General features: G+C 38.5%; 1 protein-coding gene across 31 annotated transcripts in view; it reads right to left on the reverse strand.

The window, feature by feature from the left end:
• The window catches only part of PTPN13 (protein tyrosine phosphatase non-receptor type 13), a 209,702-nt gene that overhangs the window by 161,934 nt on the left and 26,617 nt on the right, over positions 1-21,151 (reverse strand). For all 31 annotated transcript variants that reach the window (XM_081581525.1, XM_081581496.1, XM_081581480.1 and 28 more), the window contains exon 2: positions 1,049-1,168. In XM_081581525.1, coding sequence (XP_081437651.1) covers positions 1,049-1,163 — 115 coding nt within the window. In that variant the 5' untranslated portion in view covers positions 1,164-1,168. The remainder of the gene's footprint in view (positions 1-1,048; positions 1,169-21,151) is intronic.

Raw genomic sequence — 21,151 nt, forward strand, 5'->3', positions numbered from 1 at the left:
ATATAATCAATCTGATTTCAGTTATGACCATCTGGTGATGTCCACATGTAGAGTCGTCACTTGTATTATTGGAAGAGGGTGTTTGCTATGACCAGTGTGTTCTCCTGGAAAAACTGTGTTAGCTTTTGCCCCACTTCATTTTGTACTCCAAGGCTAAACTTGCCTGTTACTCCAGGTATCTCCTGACTTCCTACTTTTGCATTCCAGTCCCCTGTAATGAAAAGGACATCTATTTTTTGGTGTTAACTCTAGAAGGTCTTATAGGTCCTTCACAGAACCATTCAACTTCAGCTTAATTAATTTAAATCAATTTTAAAGTTGAATTCTTTCTTTAGATGAAGTTTGGCTTCTTTATCTACTATTAGAGTTGGACATAAGGTGTGAATGGCAAACACCATCTTCATGTGGAGCTTTTCAGCACAGTATCAAATGGTTTTGAACAAATAAAGGGTGACTCACTCTGTAAAATTTCTAGTTCCAAAATGTCATACAATCATTTGCACCAGGTAACCACCTCAACAGGCAGCATCACACTAGTTGTTCAGTTTTCATTATTCCAGGGATGCACATATAATTAATTCTTTCTGCCAGGAATGTTTTTCCTTCCCTCTTACCTGGTTAACTTTTCTTTTATCAGGTCTAAGCTCAGGGGTGACTTATACAAGGAAGTCTTCTTTTGATTCCTCTTCACCAGGTCAAATCCTCCTACTATGGGCTCTCATGGTCAACTGACTTCCCTCCCTGGTAGTCCTTGTCATGATTGCATGTTTTTACATTTGTTTATATAAATATTTTATTAACAGGTATTTTCCACACTGGACTGTAAGTTCCAGAGATAGGCAAGATTTTCACTTTTAACTACTATGATATTTTCAGTGCTTAGCATAGTATCAGGCATACAGAAGATGTTCTAGTGAAAGCAGACAAGATTTGAGCTTTTTCAGTCCTAAGAGAGATAAAAGAAAGCACTGCTTTCCACAGTCTGCCACAGTAGCTGCTTTTCTGCTACCCTACACACACACACACACACACACACACACAAACTTACCTTTTCTGAATAGTTCTTGGAGGCTTTCGGCACTTTGATTTAATACAGCCCATATTTCCTCCTCCTGCAGTGGTCCACCCCGAACTTCCAGGGCCTCAGCTAGTGACACGTGCATATTACCTACGAAACAAAGGTAACAGATGGTCTACACATCAGCCACTTTACTGCATTTGCAGTAGTCAAAGTTCTACATCAGCAATGAGTCTACGAAGTCCCTGTCAACCTAAGTTCTCAATATGGCCTTCAATATATATATACAACATAGTCCTACAGCTTAAGTTGTAGACAGAAAGGAGTTAGAGGAAAAGAACTCTCAAAACAACCACATGCCCTAGCCCAATACGGTCAACTTCAGAGACAGACCTGGAGAATGGCCATAGTGGTGTAACAGGGAAGAACAAAATCTGACTCCATGTTGGATCTGTTTCTTTAACTTTAACCTTTGCTTTTTGTTATATTTGTTTCTGTAATTACTAGAAGGATGCTGTCTACAGCTATAAGCATACAAAATGGCCTTCCTCGAGGAACCCTGCCTCTCTGATTGAATGTTAAACTAAAGTGCCTTTGTTCAGTTCACAGGGAGACATTCTGACCCTGCCCACCTGTAAAAGGCTGCAGTAAAGGAATTAATACATCTCCTCTCTGATGCTGGCCAACGCAAGAGATATTTTGCAAGAATTATGGCTTTCTAATTTTACTTCCTCACCTCCTCCCCTTCTCTTATAAAAGAAATTGGCAACCAGACCCTGATAAGATGGTACTGGAGGACACCAGTTTGCCTTTTCAGACACTTGGCTTCCCGAATAAAGTTGCTATTTCTCCTCTCCTGATTTATTGGCCTGTCATGTGGCAAGCAGACCAAGCCTGGTTTGATGACAGTGGTGACTACTTCATGGGAGAAGAGAGACTCACAGTGCCAGAGACACCAAAAGTACAGACGATTAAATCAAAGCAACCAGATTGGAGTTCCAGGTTTCATTCTATTCATCCCAGGTAAAAGAATAGAGAGGAAACCCAGTGACCACGGTGGAAAAAGTTAGAAATAAGCTGGATATATTTTCTTCCATTCACTGATTTCTATATTTCTAAAAATATACTATAATTTTGCACCAAATAAAGTTAAATATTTCTAGACTCAGCTTTGCTGCCAACTTACCATTTGCCCCTGGGAAAGTCATTTCACATCTAAACTTCAGTTTTCCATATGTGACATGGGAATAATAACAAAACAGTAACAATAATGCCATTTTGAGGTGGCTGTGGCAAGGAAAGAAGTTATGCTTGTAATCACACTTTGTAATCTAAAACACTATAGAAGTTGAATTAACAGAAAATCAGAAAGGTGCCTCTGTTGTGACGTTTTTGTAAGGTCAATTTTTTTTAAAGCATTCAATGTGTAGGCAATATATTGATGAAACAAGATTCTCCATGGGGCTCAATAATCCTTTTTTTCACTTTGGAAGAGGGAAATGCAGCTAGTCAAAATCTTCCTTTATAAGTTTTCCTAAATTAACCTTCCTTGAAAAGAAAATTGCTCTTTGTAATGATCACTGAGATTTCTACACTAACCAAGCTAAATTAAGAATAATGTATATCTATTGATAGGCAGAAGCTGTGGGTTTGGAAAAGAAACTCTAAGGGGAAAAAATGTTAAATACTTATTTTCTATAATTATATCCTTCATTAAACTTGGAGATGTTTTAACAATAAACATCTTTTTCTGATAAAAGTTGACTGCTTACTCAGCTATCAAGAAAACCTAATATTTTCTTTTAATTTACATTTATGACACTTTAACCCAGATGGAAAAACATCAACTACAGTTCTACACATGAGGCCAGCTTTGTCCTATTACTTTCCTTTTCACATGTTTACTATAGCACTTAATTCTTAGAGTCTGCCTTGAGGGGTGTCTACTTAAATGAGCAATGTGGTGGTTAAAGGGAAGATGTAAGATAATGCTTTGAAAAAGTCAAAGGGGTTTTATACAGCTTGAACAAGAAAGGGATCATTTATTCAGATCCCCCCCCCAACTCTCAAAGTTTCTCATGTATTTTATTATATAAAAGCACAGTAATGGCACAGTTATTGAATTAAAAAAATAGAAGCTTCATTCCTTTCTAAAAGGTATCTGAATAATCTTCTACATAAAACACTATACTAAGTTGGAAGTTTCAGTAGAAGATACTATTAGCAATCAGATACCAACATGACTTGTGAGAAAGACTGCTGCTGCTGCTAAGTCGCTTCAGTTGTGTCCGACTCTGTGCGACCCCATAGACGGCAGCCCACCAGGCTCCGCCGTCCCTGGGATTCTCCAAGCAAGAATACTGGAGTGGGTTGCCATTTCCTTCTCCAGTGCATGAAAGGGAAAAGTGGAAGCGAAGTCGCTCAGTAGTGTCCGACTCTTAGCGACCCCATGGACTGTAGCCTACCAGGCTCCTCCGTCCATGGGATTTTCCAGGCAAGAGTACTGGAGTGGGGTGCCATTGCCTTCTCCAGTGAGAAAGACTAGTCTGTAGCAAATTTCCAAAGCAATATGAATGTGAACCGGTTAGAGAGCTGTAAAGCCTACACACAGGGTATAAACAGTAGGGAGAAAATTGCATAAAGAGAATTTCTTTGAAGACAGCTGTACTGATTCTCATGCCTCTTCCAGTGGGAGGGGGTAGGAAGGGGCCTTTCCATGTTTGGTATGTGTTCCCTGGAGGTAGGGAGGGCACCATAGACTTGAGCTTGATACTTTAGGAATCTGAAGGCTTAGGCATCACTCTGAGACAGCAGTCGGAGGGAAGAGAGGTCACACAAGAGAGCTGGGGGAGGAGGCAAGCTGTACTGGGAGCTCTGGTATTGGCTGGGTGGGGAAGGGGAAGAGGGGCAAGGAGCAGGACCACGTAGCATGGAGTTAATGAAATCCCACCCAGATGACGAAAACTTCCCCAACTTTAGACTGTGGTAATGGTTGCAGAACTCTGAAGGTATATTTTAAAAGGGTGAATTCTATGGTATGTCAATTATATCTCAGTAAAGCTGTTAAAATAATGGACTTTCCCTGGTGGCTCAGTGGTCAAGAATCCGTCTGCCAATGCAGGGGGACACGGGTTTGATCCCTGGTGCAGGAAGATCCCGCATGCTGTGGAGCAACTGAGCCCGTGAGCCTGCAAACTGCAACTTCGGAGCCCATGTGCTGCAACTACTGACGTCCACGCACCTAGAGTCTGTGCTCCACAAAAGAAGTCACTGCTATGAGAAGTAACTGGAGAGTAGCCCCTGCTGGACGTAAACTAGAGAAAACCAGCTCAAAGAAATGAGATCTGGTGCAGCCAAAATCAAATTTAATTAAGTAATTACAAAGCTGTTAAAAAAAACTTCTACCTGGAGAACCGCCTGAGGTTCCCAGAGTACTAACCAGAATGAGGTGGAAGCAGAAGGAAAGGAAGTATGAGGGGAGAGGGAGTAAAGGAGGAAGAGGAAGAAGAATCACGTACTGGCTAGAAGGAAAATCTTTTTGAAGTGTCACATGAAGGATAGCTCCAGTGGTGGAGTCGGAAACCCATGAAAACACAAGAAGAAAGGTCAGCCATAAGCACACAATGAATCAGAGAAACTGAAGCCATTTTATAACAAAAGGCAGGTAAAAAATTGTTTGCCTCTCTACCTTTCTTCCTACCCCCAGTTTAAATCCCGATGCAATCAAATATAGCTGCTGGCAAATGGATGAGGAGATGAGCAACAAGAAGAAAAGCCAATCACACTGCTTCCCACTTACTGCTAATCTCAGCTAGGGCAGGGAACTGGTTCATCTTTGATTGAATGTAGACTAGACTTTTAATTACTGGAGAAAGTGAAAGTGAAGTCACTGAGTCATGTCTGACTCTTTGCGACCCCACGGACTGTAACCCGCCAGGCTCCTCTGTCCACGGGATTTCCCAGACAAGGATACTGGAGTGGGTTGCCATTTCCTTCTCCAGGGTATCTTCCCCACCCAGGGATGGAACCTGTGTCCCCTGCATTGACAGGTGGATTCTTTACCATGGAGCCACCTGGGAAGCTTAGAGATAGGTTTTTTAAAAATATTTTTTATTGTGGTAAAAAGTCACCTAATATAAAACATACTATTTTAACCATATTTAACTGTACAGTTCAGGGGCACCAGGTACATTCACATTGTTGTGCAACTCTCACATCATTGATCTCCGAATTTTTCACCTTCCTAAACTGAAACTCTGACCCCATTAAACACTAACTCCTCATTCTCCCTTCTAACTCCCTCTCCCAAATTCTGGCATCTACCAATGTACTTTCTGACTGTATGAATTTAACTATTCTAGGTATAAAGAAATTGGTTTTTAAAATAAAACTTTCCCATAAATAAGAACAAGAAAAATTAAAAGTAACTACCAGACAACAGAATTTTTTCTGTCTACAAAAATTACAACTCTATTGCTTGATTCAGTCAGGTCTGATTTATATGTTATTAATCCTCTTAATTTTTAAATTTTAAATTTTTAAAATTTGCCTATTTAGTATAAGATCTGTATGTATCTCTGGCTGGAATTTATTAGTCCACCAAAACATAGAAGGAATATATGTCTTTAGACATAATATCATCTAGCTAACACAAGAGATTAGACACTTTAAATGTATTAACTTTGCTAGAAAAGAGGTTTACTGTTTTAAAAAACTGCCTCAACCCTCTGATCACCTAGTCTCAAGATAACATGTTAAAATTCAAACAAATAACACATAACTATAGCTTATAAATTGTCTACCATCACCAAGTTTGGCAACTGCATATCATTATCATTTCTCTCTCTGTTATTTTTATTCACCTTTACTATAGCTCTCCAGATCAGTAGCTCTGAAAGGAAAGAGAAGAAAGGGAATGAAAGAGACGCAGAAGTGGGAGAAGGATGCATAAAAAGGAAGTAGAGAAAGATAAAAATCTTAAGAGGGAAAAAGTTATGAACATTCTAAAGAGTTTATTACTTCAATTGTTTCCTTTGGACACATTATGAGATAACTTGGGGTGCAGATAAATGACTGGCATTATTTTACTATCAAAAAGCTCTTGCTTTACAATACACATAAGCATAAAAGTCACTTTTATTTCCTTGAAAGTGGTAGGCTACATGAGAACCACATTATTGGAAAGACTATCAAATAAATAATCAGAATCATCATGTTTTTGGTTAACATAGGTATTATTGTCATGACCTTAATACTGTGTCCACAGAGTTAGATAAAGCCACAGAAAGAGTCTAATGATGTCATTTTAATCCTGAAGGATTTGTGGCCCTCAGCAAACAGGAAACATATAAAAGTGATTCCAAAAAGAATGAAACAGTAAACAGATAGGCTGAATCCACTCAAGTGATATGACAACTTATCTGGGGACTGACTAATGAACTAGGACCATTTAAATAGATTCTAAAGAAACAGAACTATAAGAGTACATTACCTAGAGACAAATGAAAACAAAAGCTCAATAGTCCAAACTTACGGGATGCAGCAAAAGCAGTTCTAAGAGGGAATTTTAGAGCAATACAATCTTATCTCAAGAAACAAGAAAAATCTTAAGTAAACAACCTAACCTCACACCTAAAACAACTAGAGAAAGAAGAACAAACAAAACTTAGACAATTAGAAGGAAGGAAATCATAAAGATGAGAACAGAAATAAATGAAATAGAGACAAAGAAAACATTCACAAAGATCAATGAAACTAAAAGCTGGTTCTTTGAAAAGATAAGATTGATAAACCTTCAAGAATAAAAGGGAGAGAACTCAAACCAGTAAAATTAGAAATGAAAAAGAAGAAGTTACAACTGACTACACAGAAACACCAAGGACCGTAAGAGCTACTATGAACAACTGTACGCTAGTAACACAGCCAACGGAGGAAACAGACAGATTCTTAGAAAGGGACAGTCCTGTATTGAACCAGGAAGAAATGAAAAAAATGAACAGACCAATCACAAGCACTGAAATTGAAACCATGATTAAAAACCTTCCAACAAAGTCCAGGGCCTGACGGCTTCACAGGTGAATTTTATCAAACATTTAGAGAAGAGTTAAAACTTATTATTCTGAAACTGTTTCAGAAAGTTGCAGAGGAAGGAAAACTTCCAAACTCATTTTATGAGGCCACAATTGCCCTGATATCAAAACCAGAGAAAGATACCACAAAAGAAGAAAATTACAGGCCAAGATCACTGATGAACACAGATGCAAAAATCCTCAACAAAATATTAACAATTTGTATTCAATGATACATTAAAAAGATCATATGCCATGATCAAGTAGAATTCATCCCAGGGATGCAAGGATTTTTCAACATCTGCAAATCAATCAGTATGATACACCACATCAACAAATTGAAGAATAAAAACCATATGATCATCTCAATAGATGCAAAAAAAGCTTTTGACAAAATTTGACACCCATTTATGATAAAAACTCTCCAGAAAGTGGGCATAGAGGGTACATACATCAACATAAAAAGGCCATATATGACAAACCGACAACTAGGTCATACCAATGGTGAAAAGCTGAAAGCACTCCCTCTAAGATCAGGAACAAGACTAGAATGTCCACTCTTACCAGTTTTATTCAACATAGTTTTAGAAGTCCTAGCTACAAGGAATCAGAGAAGAAAAAAAAAGTAAAGGGAACCCAAATTGGAAAAGAAGTTAAATTGCCACTTCAGGTGACATGATACTATACGTAGAAGATCCTAAAGATGCTATCAGAAAACTACTAGAACTCATCAATGAATTTGATAAAGTTAATACACAGAAATCTGTTGCATTTCTATACACTAACAATGAAAGATCAGAAAGAGAAATTCAAGAAGCAATCTTATTTACCACTGCATTAAAGAGAATAAAATACCAAAGAATAAACTTGCCAAAGAAGACAGAAGACCTGTACTCCAAAAACTATAAGATGCTGATGAAAGAAATTGAAGACGACATAAACAGATGGAAAGATATACCATGTTTGTGGACTGGATGAATCAATATGGTCAAAATGACTATACTACCCAAGGCAATCTACAGAATCAATGCAATCCCTATCAAATCACCAATGACATTTTTTACAGAATTAGAACAAAAAATCTCAACACTTATATGGAGACACAAAAGACACTGAATAGCCAAAGCAATCTCCAAAAAGAAAAACAGAGCTGGAGAAATCAGGCTCCCTAACTTCAAACTGTACTACAAGGCTACAGTCATCAAAACAGTATGGTACTAGCACAAAAACAAAAATATAGATCAATGGAACAGGATAGAAAACCCAGAAATAAGCCCAAGCACCTACAGTCAATTAATCTACGACAAAGGAGACAAGACTACTCAATGTTGGAAAGACAGTCTCTTCACCAAACTGTGCTGGGGAAAGTAGACAGCCACAAGTAAAAGAAAATGAAATTAGACCATTTCTTAACTCCATACACAAAAATAAGCTCAAAATGGATTAAAGACCTAAGTGTGAGACCAGACACTATAAAACTCCTAGAGGAAAACATAAGCGTAACACTCTATGACATAAATCACAGCAACATTTTTTTTGATCCATCTCCCAGAATAATGGAAATAAAAGCAAATATGAACAAATGGGACCTACTTAAACTCAAAAGTTTTTGTACAGCAAAAGAAACAATAAACAAAATGAAAAGACAACCCACAGATTGGGAGAAAATATTTGCAAATGATGTGACCGATTAAGGGATTAGTCTCCAAGATTTACAAACAGCTTATGATGCTTAATAGCATCAAACAACCCACTCAGATGGCAGAGGAGAAGGATGTGTGCTCATCTTCTACAAGAGCACCAAAATTACAACTAGCTGTCGAACAACCATAGAAAGGAGGACACAGGAACCCACCAAAAAAATATACCCCATGTCCAAAGACAAAGAAGAAGCTGCAGAGAAATGGTAGGAGGGGTGCAATCATGATAAAATCAAATCCTATACCCATCAGGTGGGTGACCCACAAACTGCACAATAATACCAAAACAATGACTCAAAAAATGGGCAGAAGATCTGAATAAACATTTCTCCAAAGAGGATATAGAGATGGCCAATAGGCACATGAAAAGCTGTTCAACATCATGAGTTATTAGAGAAATACAAATCAAAACTACAATGATATATCACCTCACAACAGTCAGAATGAAATGAAGGTGAAAGTCACTCAGTCGTGTCCGGCTCTTTGCGACCTCATGGGCTATACAGTCCAGGGAATTCTCCAGGCCAGAATACTGGAGTGGGTGGCCGTTCCCTTCTTCAGGGGATCTTCCCACCCCAGGGATTGAACCCAGGTCTCCCACATTGCAGGCGGATTCTTTACCAGCTGAGCCATGAGGGAAATCCACAAATAACAAATGCTGGAGTGGTGTGGAGAGAAGGGAGCCCTCCTACACTGTTGATAGGAATGTGAATTAGTACAGCCACTATGGAGAACAGTATAGAGGTTCTTTACAAAACTAAAAATAGAGCTATCATATGATCCTGCAATTCCACTCCTGGGCATACATCCAGAGAAGAATATGATCTGAAAGGATACTTGCTCCCCAATCACTGAAGCACTGTTTACAATAGCCAAGACATGGAAGCAACCTAAATGTCCATCAGCAGAGGAATGGATAAAGAAGATGTGGTGTGTGTGTGTGTGTGTGTGTGTGTAATGGAATATTACTCAACCATTAAAAAGAAGGGAATAATGCCATTTGCAGCAACATGGATGGACCTAGAGAGTGTCATACTGAGTGAAGTAAGTCAGGCAGAGGAGAAATAACATATGACATCCTTTATATGCAGAATCTAAAAAGAAATGATACAAATGAACTTACTTAAAAACAGAAAGAGACTCACAAAGTTAGAAAATGAAGTTATGGTTGCTGGGGGGAAGGGATAGTTAGGGACTTATGTACATGTAATCATTTAAGATGGATAACCAACAAAGACCTATTCTATAGCACATGGAACTTTGCTCAATGTTATGTGCCAGCCTGGATGGGAGGGGGGTTTGGGGGAGAGCGGATACATGTATACCTAAGGCTGAGCCCCTTTGCTGTTCACCTGAAACTACCACAACATTGTTAATTGGCTATACTCCAATACAAAATAAAAAGTTTAAAGTTTGGGGGAAGAAAACAAGAAACAGGACTGTAAGAGTACCTGTTTCAAGAACAAAGCAACTCTACAACAAAGCTCTGTGTGTGCCACTAGTCTGGAGCATAGAGACGCTTGTCGTTGTGTCTAAGGACTAGCTAAGGTCATTAAGAAATCACAGCGAGTTGAGAAAGCAATCCCCAAAGTTACAAACATCTTTAACTCAGGAAAATTTACAATGAATTTCATAAAATTTTAAGAGAAGAAAGCCCATATATTAGTATCTGTACATATTTGGTATTTTAGCTGTTTATAATGTTTAAGAAAAATAGGTCAGAAAAACAGATTTGCTTGTGATTCCAATTTAAATAATGTAACTGAGAAAATGAGTTCAGGCTTATACAAAATACCACAAATACCACTGGAGCATAAAAAAAACTTAAATCTTAGCATACTTACAAGTTTCCGTTCATTAGAGACTTCTTTAAGTACTCAGGAAGAATTTTTTTTGGGGGGGTGGTCAGTCAGACAACTGAAATACTTTTAGAAGTCAAATTTTTAAATAAATTTTTCAGGGGTTGAATCTATGCCCTCTGCAGTGGAAGCTCCAAGTCTTAACCCGGACTACCAGGGAAGTCTCTAGAAGACAATTTTTAACTGTGTGAATGCAGTTTAAAACAAGGCATTTTAATTAATTAAGTTTGAAAATAGGATTATATACTCAATCAAAAGGTTCCCTAAAAGTGACTATTAATCTTTTCTACAAGTAAAATAAAGTGTCTGACCTTAGAAACTTAACAACTAGGTTTTAGAATTTGTAATTTCATAAGAATATTCATTTAAAAATAATTTTCAATAAGGTTTGCAATATACAGTATGTATTTTTTTTTCAAATTAGCAGAAAAATCATTGTGACTCTGGATCAGACAAATTTTTCTTAGATATAACATCAAAATTACCATTAAAAAATGGTTACGAGTTTGAACTTCCCTGGTAGCACAATGGATAAGAAGAGTCTGCCTGCCAATGCAGGGGGCAGGGGTTCAAACCCTAATCCGGGAAAATCCCACAACTAAAATCTGGGTACCACAACTGCTGAGCCCTCACTCTCGAGCCCACAAGCCTCAACTACTGAGCCCACATACTGCAACTACTGAAGCCCATGCACCTGGAGCCTGTGCTGCACGAGAAGACAACTCCAACGAGAAGCCCACGCACCACCAACTAGAGAGTAGCCCTTGGTCTCCACAGCTAGAGAAAGCCATTGTGTAGCAACGAAGACCCAGCTCAGCCAAAAATACACAAATAAAAAATAAAGATAGCAGCGTGTACATGTTGATCTCAGGCAAGAGTTAAAAAAAAATGTTAAGACTTCATCAAAATTAAAACTTCTGCTCTTTGAAAATAATTGTTCAAAGAATAAAAAGAAAAGCCACAAATTAAAGGAAAACATTTACAGATCACATAATTGATAAAAAGATTTATAACCAGAATATATAAACTATCAAACACAGCAGGAAAACAAACAATACAACTTTTTAAAATCAAATTCGCAAAAGATCTGAACAGGTATTTCATTGAAGAAAGAAAATACTTGGGTGGCAAATGAGCACAAAAAGATGCTCAACTTCAACAGTCATTAGGAAAATGAAAATTAAAACAATGAGATACTGCCACATAGCTATCAGAATGACTAAAATGAAAACAACTGACCATACCAAGTGTAGTCAAGGATGTGGAGAAACCAGAACTCACACTACTAGTCCGAATGTAAAATGGTACCATTGGGGAAACTAACAGTTTCATAAAAAGTTTAATATAAGCCTAATTACTATATGATCTAGCCATTCCACTCCTAAGTATTTATCCCCAAAGAAATGAAAGCTTATATCTACACAAAGGGAACAGTTCTCAAAACTTTGTGAGATGCTCTTCCCAGGTTATAATCCTCAAATTCATCTTAAATAAAACACTCAATTTCTTTAAAAAAAAAAAAAGACATATACAAATGTTCATAACAGCTTTACTTGTAACAGCCAAAAACTGGAAACAAGCAACTGTCAACAAGTGAATGGATAAACTGATCTTAGTATATTCTCACAATGGAATATTAATCAGCAATAAAAGGAATGAACTAGTATTGATACATGCAACAATATGAATCTCAAAATAACTACACTGAGTAAAAGAAGCTAGATCGAGAAAAAAAAGAGAGAGAATGTGCTTTATAATTACATTTGTACAAAATTATAGAAAATGCCAACTACAGTTACGACAAATAGCTCAGCTACCTAAGGATGGCACTGCCCCATGGAGAGGCAGGAGGGAGTGACTACAAGCAAGCGTGAGAAAACATTTGGGGATAATGGATATGTTCCTTACCCTGACTGTGATGATGGTTCACAGGCAGGTGCACACATAAGTCAAAAACTCAGCAAACTGTACACAATATGCATAGTCTATTATATGTCAGTTATGCCTCAATAAAGCTGTTAAAAAGAGAAAGCAAACTAAACCTGAGGGAAGCCAGGACAGCATTCCTTTTCTTTGTCCTGGGAAGCTATCTGCATTTTTTTTCCCAGAGGAAACCAAGCCCTGAGAACAAGCAACACATGCTTTAAAAAGAAAAAAAATTTTTTTTCTAAAACAGGTCCTGGGGCAAGTTAGGAATCGGGTCACACAGCAGGAGGTGAGTGGCAGGCCAGCGAGTGAAGCTTCATCTGCCACTCCTCATCACTCGCCTTACCACCTTCTCCCCTACAACTGTCTTCCACAAAACAGGTCCCTGGTGCCAAAACGTTTGGGGACCGCTATTCTAAAAGTTAGGAAGCCCTGGTGGCTCAGATGGTAAAGAATCCACGTGCAATGCAGAAGATCCAGGTTCAATCCCTGGGACAGGAAGATCCCCTGGGGAAGGAATCTTGAAGTTAATTTCTCCCTTAAAATAAAATCTATTAGACAAAGAAATCAAAATCCACGGCTAGGCTAAATCTAAGCATTTCCTTCCTTAAACAGCCAAAACATATCTAAGATACTGCGTAGCTTATATTATTCAAGCTAGACTATGTGGCTTGATTACACAATAATTTTGTAAAAACCTTTATTCAAGATAGCAAGCTCTTGTTTTTCTCTCAACTTCTAATTTCCTAAAGCATTTAGACCTGAAAGGATAATTACAAAAATTACAGGCCATTTGAAATAATGTGAAATTATTTCTACCTTTTATCTGTCGATCCAAAAAAAATGGTCAACACAAGCCAGATGTACACAAAGTAGTAACAATAAAAGCACAACTAGATCTCTTAAAGACTTAAAGCTAATCTCCCTGATTAAAAAAAAAAAGAATATTACTCTTCCATTAGGGTGTACGTACAGATCAAGTAGTAGAGAAAAATGTTATTGCCCAGTATAATTAGAAAAAGACTAAGAAAGAATTGAGATTTTAAGGAGAAAAGAGATAAAAGTCAGTGAAGTTTTAATTGGACATTGCCTCAAGGTAGAAAACAGCATGTGTCTAAACATTTTTTTTTGATGTTAGAGGAAAGCTTAATATTTGTCAACTTTTCCATTATACTTTTCCAGTGGGAGAAGAGAAACGAAAACAAACACAAGTCTAAATTGCCTTTCTGGGCCTCTGGCTCAAGTCAACTACTTATCTAAATAGAAATCATATAGGCCTATTCCCTGTTTTTCAAAGGACAGCTTCAAAAAACCGAAAGAAAAATTCTGGAACTCTTTCATCTCTCTGGATCATTTAAACTTAGGAGAAAAGTAAATTGAGGGGAAAATCTCTAGTTTCACACATGTTATATTTTCCCTCACCAACTGGGATGTACCAACAGAAAACAATGCAATGGCAGAACTTTAGTTTTGAAGTCTGGTTTTTCTACATCATCTCTCCTCTCCGCCCACTGACTTTCATTATGATCACTGCTTTAGAATACATCTGGTTGGTCGTCTTCAAGAAATGTAGACTTCGGGGCTTCCCTGGTAGCTCAGTGGTAAAGAATCTGCCTGCCAATGCAGGAGACAAGGGTTCCATCCCTGATGGGGGAAGATCCCACATGTTAAGAGCAAGCAAGCTCGTGCAACACAACTATTGAGCTGTGCTCTAGAGCCCAGGAGCCGCAACCACTGAGCCCAAGGGCTGCTACTGAAGCCTGAACACCTAGAGCCCATGCTCTGCAACAAGAGAAGCCACAGCAATGAGAAGCCTGCTCTCTGCACCTAGGGAAAAGCCTGAGCAATGGCAAAGACTGAGCACAGCCAACATAAATAAATAAATAATTTTTAGAAAAAAGAAATGCAGGCTTCAAATGTCTCAGGATAAACAGCCAATAAAGGGAAAAAATTCCTATTTGCTTTTTATATTGTAATAAACAAATTAATGTGGTAGGCAGAATTCAGAGATTGTCCTCAACATCCCTTTCATGTTGTGAATTGCCTATGGGGAGGTACAAGACCAGGAGCTGGAAGTGGCCTCCAGGAGCTGATGGGATACTCCAGCCAACAACCAGCAAGACGATGGTCTTACGACCACAAGGCACTGAATTCTACCACCAACCAGTGAATATGTCATGGAACTGTGAGTCTCAGATGATACAATATTTCCAAGCTGACACTCTGATTTCAGTCTAGTGAAATCCTGAAAAAGGGAACAGGATCATGTGTACCCAGAATCCTGACAAACAAGAAGTGCAAAGTAATAAATGTGAACCAAATTTGTAGCAACTGAAAGTGGCATTCCACTATGAATGAAAGCGTTGGTTGTTCAGTTGTGTCTGACTCTGCAACCCCATGGACTATAGCCTGCCAGGCTCTTCTGTCCATGGGATTCTCCAGGCAAGAATACTGGAGTGGGCAGCCATTCCCTTCTCCAGGTGATCTTCCCAATCTGGGTCTCCTGTGTTGCAGGCAGATTCTTTACCATCTGAGTCACCAGGAGACCCTGGGATTCCACTGTAACAGTGACTAAAAATGGAGGAGAAGCTTTGGAACTGTAGTGAACAGAAGCTGGAAGAATTTTGAGAAAGCCTAATTTGCCTCGAACAGACTTTTAATAGATGACTGGACTTCAATCTGAATATTGTTGGTGAGGGCCCAGAAAGAAACAAGGAACATGTTATTGGAGACTAGAAGAAGGGGGCTCCTTATTACATGGTGGCAGAGATCTTGATGACAATGTGTCCTATAGTTATATGGAAAGCAGAACTTCCAAGTGGCAAAACTGGACATATGATACGAAGGAGACTTCCAAGAGAAGTGTTGAATATGCTGTCTGGTTTACTCTTGCTCTTTACAGTAAAATGCAAGAAGAGAGAGAGAGAAATAGAGGAAAGTCCTGTTAAAGAGAAAGCAATCAGGACTACATAATTCTGAAAGCATCCAGCCTTTCCAGATAGCAAAAGATGCCAAAAACTAGAAATGGTTGCCAAAAATACAACAGACAAAAAATGACCTTCTGCTAAAATTTCAGAAAGGTCAGAAGGTCAGAGGATTCAGTCACAGAGAGGGCCCTGTCAAGATTTTAAGGGTCTCTGGTAAGCTTTAGAGTTTTCCCTTAGCTATCTCAGAAGGAGGCAAAGACAGGAAAAGGATTATTTTGAAGAAAAAAAAAAATTCACAGGTATAACTTCTGTCTAATGTAGTGAATCCCTGTGAAATCCACATAAAACCCAAAGTTCCTGAGAAAATGGTTTCAGCATAAACACTGCCGGGTTGGACTTCAAGAAAGAATGTAAAATGGAAGGAGGCTGTTGGATGCAACCTCAGTTCTACTGCCAGGACAAAGGCTGGTTGAAAGAAACCACTCAGCTGCAAATACACACTACCATCCTAGAAAAAGGAAGACTGATTCAGAAGGCAGAATTGAGACTCCAGGGCAGAGTTGAGAGCCTTGAAGGGTTATTCCCAGGCTTTGAAGCCCAACCAAAAAAAAAAAGCCAATCTGCCCATCTGAATCTCAGAACTGTTTCGGACAGTGGGCCAGTGATGGACAGACTCCTTTTTAACTTTTCATCCTGCCGTCCTCCCTTCCGAACCAGAATGTCTGCAATAGTTATCCCAGGTGTGTCCCACCACTTCATGTTGGGAATGTTTGGAACAGTCTCTTTAGTTTTACAGGTTCACAGGTAAGCGACACACAAGAGCCTCATCTATACCTAACGCAGATAATTTAGATGAGCCTTTGGACTTGGAGCTGATGTTTTAATAGCATGTGAACTCTGGGAACCAGGGGAGGGGGTGTATTTTGCTTGTGAGTGAGTGTATGGGCTCAGAGGCAAAACTATGGTAGGCAGAATTCTGATATAGCTCCCTAAATTCCTGCCCCCTTGGTATGCCTTGGCATATATCTTAGTGTATATAATCATCCCTTGCATATGGGTAGGACCAATAAATATCAAGGGATAGCAGCCCACTTGACTCGGTTGTGTTATAGAACAGTGGTCCCCAACCTTTTTGGCATCAGGGACCAGTTTCCTGGGAGACAATTTTTCCATGGGCAGGGTTGGGGGGATTGAGTCCTACCAAATAACTAGAGAGCTCAGAAGAAGACCTCCAAGCCTCAGTTGATATTCCAGCCTGGTGTGACCCTGAGCAGAGGACCCAGTTAACCTATACCTGGGTTCCTGACCCACAGGAACTTAAGATAATAAATGTGTCATTTGGGGCTTCCCTGGTGGCTCAGTGGTAAAGAATCTGCTTGCCCATGCAGAAGACATGGGTTCGAGCCTTGATCTTGGAAGATCCCACATGACTCAGCAACTAGGCTCCTGTGCACTACTGAGCCCACATGCTGTAAATACTGAAGCCTGTGCGCCCTAGAGCTCAAGCTCCACAACAAGAAAGGAGCCCTGCTCGCTGCAGCTAGAGAAAAGTCCTCATAGTGATGAAGACCCAAGCATAGCCAAAGATAAATAAATTAAATTATAGTAAATAAATGTGTTGTTTGAAGCTACTAACTCTATGGTAATTTGTTATACAATAAAAACAATAGAAAACAAATACAACCAGGGTACAGATTTTGAAGAAAATATAAAAAAGTAAGTCCCGTTATTATACTTCTAAAGTTTTCAGGATAATGCTTTCAGACCATTAAAGTGGATCTCATAAGAGAGGGAACATGCTGAGTAAATTAAGCTTGTCTTTCTAGACATCAAGGTTTATACAAACCTGTTACTTCATGCTTTAATTGACTAAGCAATGTGCACTGAGGTGCCTTTATCATACACCATTTAGGATATAATGTTAGGTGATCCAGAAAAGTGGACCAAAGCTCACCCAACTCAGAAGGGAATGACTAATATAAGCAAGACAAATAGTGCCAGTCTATTAAAGAGGCTCTTGCTATATTTTCCTGATTTTCCACTAGTTAGCATTCTCAAGGTCAGCCAATACGTTTACAGTTACAATCTAAACGAGCAGCAAGAAGCCAGCTATTAGAGGTGTTAGAAGGCAGAAGGCAACAAACTCTACCTAGCTGGCAAATAATGGGTTGGCCAAAAAGTTCTTTTGGGTTTTCCCCTACGATCTATGGAAAAATCCAAACAACCTCAATACTAAAAGTTGAATACTGACGGAGAATTCTTCTCCTCCTGACCTTTCTTACAAATCTATCCAAATCTACTGAATCTAAAAATCTGCGGGTAAATTTATACTGCAGTATAAAATAAAGCAGTAGATGTCATTCTGTATTAATGTGGACAAATCAACTTTGACTTTAGATAAAAATAAATGAAAAGAGTAAGCCCAAATAACTGCACAAGTCACAGATGAAGCATAATAAACCTAAGCACGCTCCAGGAATTACAAAAGTAACTTCAACTTGATGTTTGGAAACAGTCAAAATTCTATTCAAATTGCTCCATCCTAAAAGTGATTTTGACATTACCAATTTCTACTTTGAAACATTTTAAAAAATTGAAATGTGGTATAAAACATCTAATTTGTATTACCTAAACAATAAATTCAATATATCTAAAACCCAAATCTAAATTACTAAGCAGTGACACAAGAGATATTCATGTTGAGTACTGCTGTTTATTATGTCATTTTTATTTTATCTAATATCGTTGTGACAACTAAATGAGATTATTGCTTGTAACTGAAATAATGACATGACTTACAAGAACTCATGAACCCAATCCCATGTGGTTTAGGCTATTCCTTTATTTTGTGGCAATCCAACTAACTCCATAAACATGTGTTTCTCAAAGTGTAGTTTCCATATTTAATTTTTAGTTTAATTAACTATACAGTGCTTTTGTGCCACTGTCATAAATAAGAATCACTAAAATGCAAATGCAATGGAGCCTTTTTCACAGGATAAGATAAAGAAATTCATGCTTATAGACAAATAATGGTAAAATCATTTTGGGTAAATTATTCAAATTGAATACTAATGTATTACAGGTTAGAATAACCCAGAATAATGCATTACCCTCTATAAGTCAATTGTCAAAATTCTGAGTTTAATTTCAGATTACATCACACCATCTCTTTTAACACTAATCAATGCCACTCAACATCAAAATTAATTTTAACTCATATAATATCTCCATCTATTCTCATAAAGCTAGCAGTGTTCTCTACATTCAGTTTTTATTGAAGAATGCATCTGCTGCCAAGACTTCACCTAATCACCTCAGGGCAGATTATTCCTAAATCTATCTCCAGCCTTCTGAAAGCCCTGTTCCAAATTCTAGATTTTTAAATTTAACTATGTACTGTCCTTTTTTGGTTTTTTTTTTTGGCCTGGGTATTTTTGTATCAAATTCAATACATTTAGAGAGTCCCCTGGTGACCTAGTAGTTATTCTTTCACTGCCATGGACCAGGTTCAATGCCTGGTCAGGGAACTGAGATCCTGCAAATGGAGTGGCCCAAAACACCCTAAAATACAATAACCTTTTCCTCCAAATCAGCCAATCTCATTGTTCCAAGCAGATGGAGACTAGCACTACTCCTCTAGCCAGCAGGCTCCAAGTCTCTCTTCTTTGACTCTTTCTTTTCTTTCACCTTGGTCTCCTCACTAAGAACTGCTGCTTATTCACTCTTAATCTCTCTCAAATTAATCTTTCTTTCAAGTCTCATAAAGTGGAGGAAAGCAGATGAAGAAGATACAAGAGTTAGAGTTAAGGTCTTCCGGGCAAAGAAACACCCTGTAAACCTGAAAACAAATAAGAAACAGAGGTGGTGTTCAAATTCTGTAGATTATCTAGAGAATGGGGAGGTGAGACATGAGGCAACAGCAGTGAGTAGGAGCCAGATCACAGAAGGCGTTTTGTGGTTTGGCTAAAGGCAGCTTGAATTTTATACTGCAACCGATGAAGAGGCAACGGCAAATATCAGGGTGAGGTGTAAAGTGACAAAATTTGAATTCTCAAAGGAGCGTTCTAATTAGAGAATGGAACCAACAGAGGTCTTGAACTATAGATCGGGAAATGGTTAGTATGTAAACGACAGAAAAAATCATGAGTTTGGATAAAGTCACCCAGGAAGAGGGACTTCTTATTAAGAAGAAAAAGAGGCAAGTACAGAGACCTGGAAGGCACTAGCACTTAAAAATTATAGGAGGGAAAAGAGCTTGCAAATGTACCTATAAAAGAAATAGCCAGAGAAATAAGAAGAAAATCATAAGATGATTATGTTAGGGAGGATGAAAGAGAAGTCAACAGGAGATTGGCAGAACGCAAGATTAAGAATGTGAAGTTTTGTGCCATGTTGACTGGATTCAGATCACTGGTTCTGTAACTTTCAGCAATTTAATTATTTCTACGCTCAGTTTTTTTTTTTTAAAGTTAATTTTTATTGAACTATAGTTGCTTTGCAATGTTGTGTTAGTTTCTACTGCACAGCAAAGTGCATCAGCTATGTGTGTATATATATATCCCCTCTTTTAAGGATTTCCTTCCCATTTAGGTCACAGAGCATTCAGCAGAGTTTCCTGCGCTGTATAGTAGGTTCTCATTAGTTATCTATTTTATATATAGTAGCAATAGTATATGTATGTCAATCCCAATCTCCCAATTCCTCCCCTCCCTTTCCCCCTTGGAATCCATACATTGATTCTCTAGGTCTCTGTCTCTTATTCTGCTTTGCAAATAAGATCAATTTTCTTCTTAAAGCAAGTTATAACCCATTCCTATCTTAACGGAAATTGGCAAGAGTTAAATGACAAACGTACGGCTCAGGATCTAGTATGCAGCATTAATAACTGCCCTTCATCATTGCCCTTCTCAAACCACATAGGTAAGTCACGCAATGTGAGAAGATATGTATTTGGCTCTCTGGATGTCATAGGTAACTTTATCCCAAGAAGTTTTAGCCCAGTAGGATAGGAAGCAATTGATGCTGAAATTTATTTTATTTTTTATTTTTTTTAAATATGTATTTTCTTTTTATTTATTTATTTGACTGAGCTAGGTCTTAGTTTCAACATGAAAACTCATTAGATGTGGGATCTAGTTCCCTGGGCAGGGATCAAACCCAGGGCCCCTGCATTGGGAGCACAGAGTCCCAGCCACTGGACCACCAGGGAAGTCTCTGATGCTGAATTTTAAATGTAGTCAAATTTCTAGAAACTTGGTTGGTGACAGGAGTAAAGTTAGGATGATAAATTTGAAGGTGAGGATGGATGTTTGCTCTGACTTTAAATTATAAGAGACGCTGTGTATATGTTGAGGGAAAGAACCAGTCAAGAGTCTGAAGATACAAGAGGAGGTGCGTGAGTAGTAGGCAAGGTCACAAAGGAACTGATTATACTTCAGATGTTTCATCAGGTCCACTGAAGTCAAACGGATGGTAGCATGTGAGCAGACAGAAGAAAGTCCTGAGGAAGACTTCTTGCCTAAGGGCCTCCTGGGCTGAGTGATGCACTTCCCTGTGACCTGTTTCAAAATGCTTGGTACACATGTCCATTTGCTTACATACTGCAAAAAGTGACTTTCTTTCAGGGTGTTTCAGGAATCTGTAGCTCCCC

This window comes from Giraffa tippelskirchi, chromosome 1 (assembly GCF_054371585.1).
Source record: "Giraffa tippelskirchi isolate mGirTip1 chromosome 1, T2T-mGirTip1v1.2.pri, whole genome shotgun sequence".
Lineage (NCBI taxonomy): Eukaryota > Metazoa > Chordata > Mammalia > Artiodactyla > Giraffidae > Giraffa > Giraffa tippelskirchi.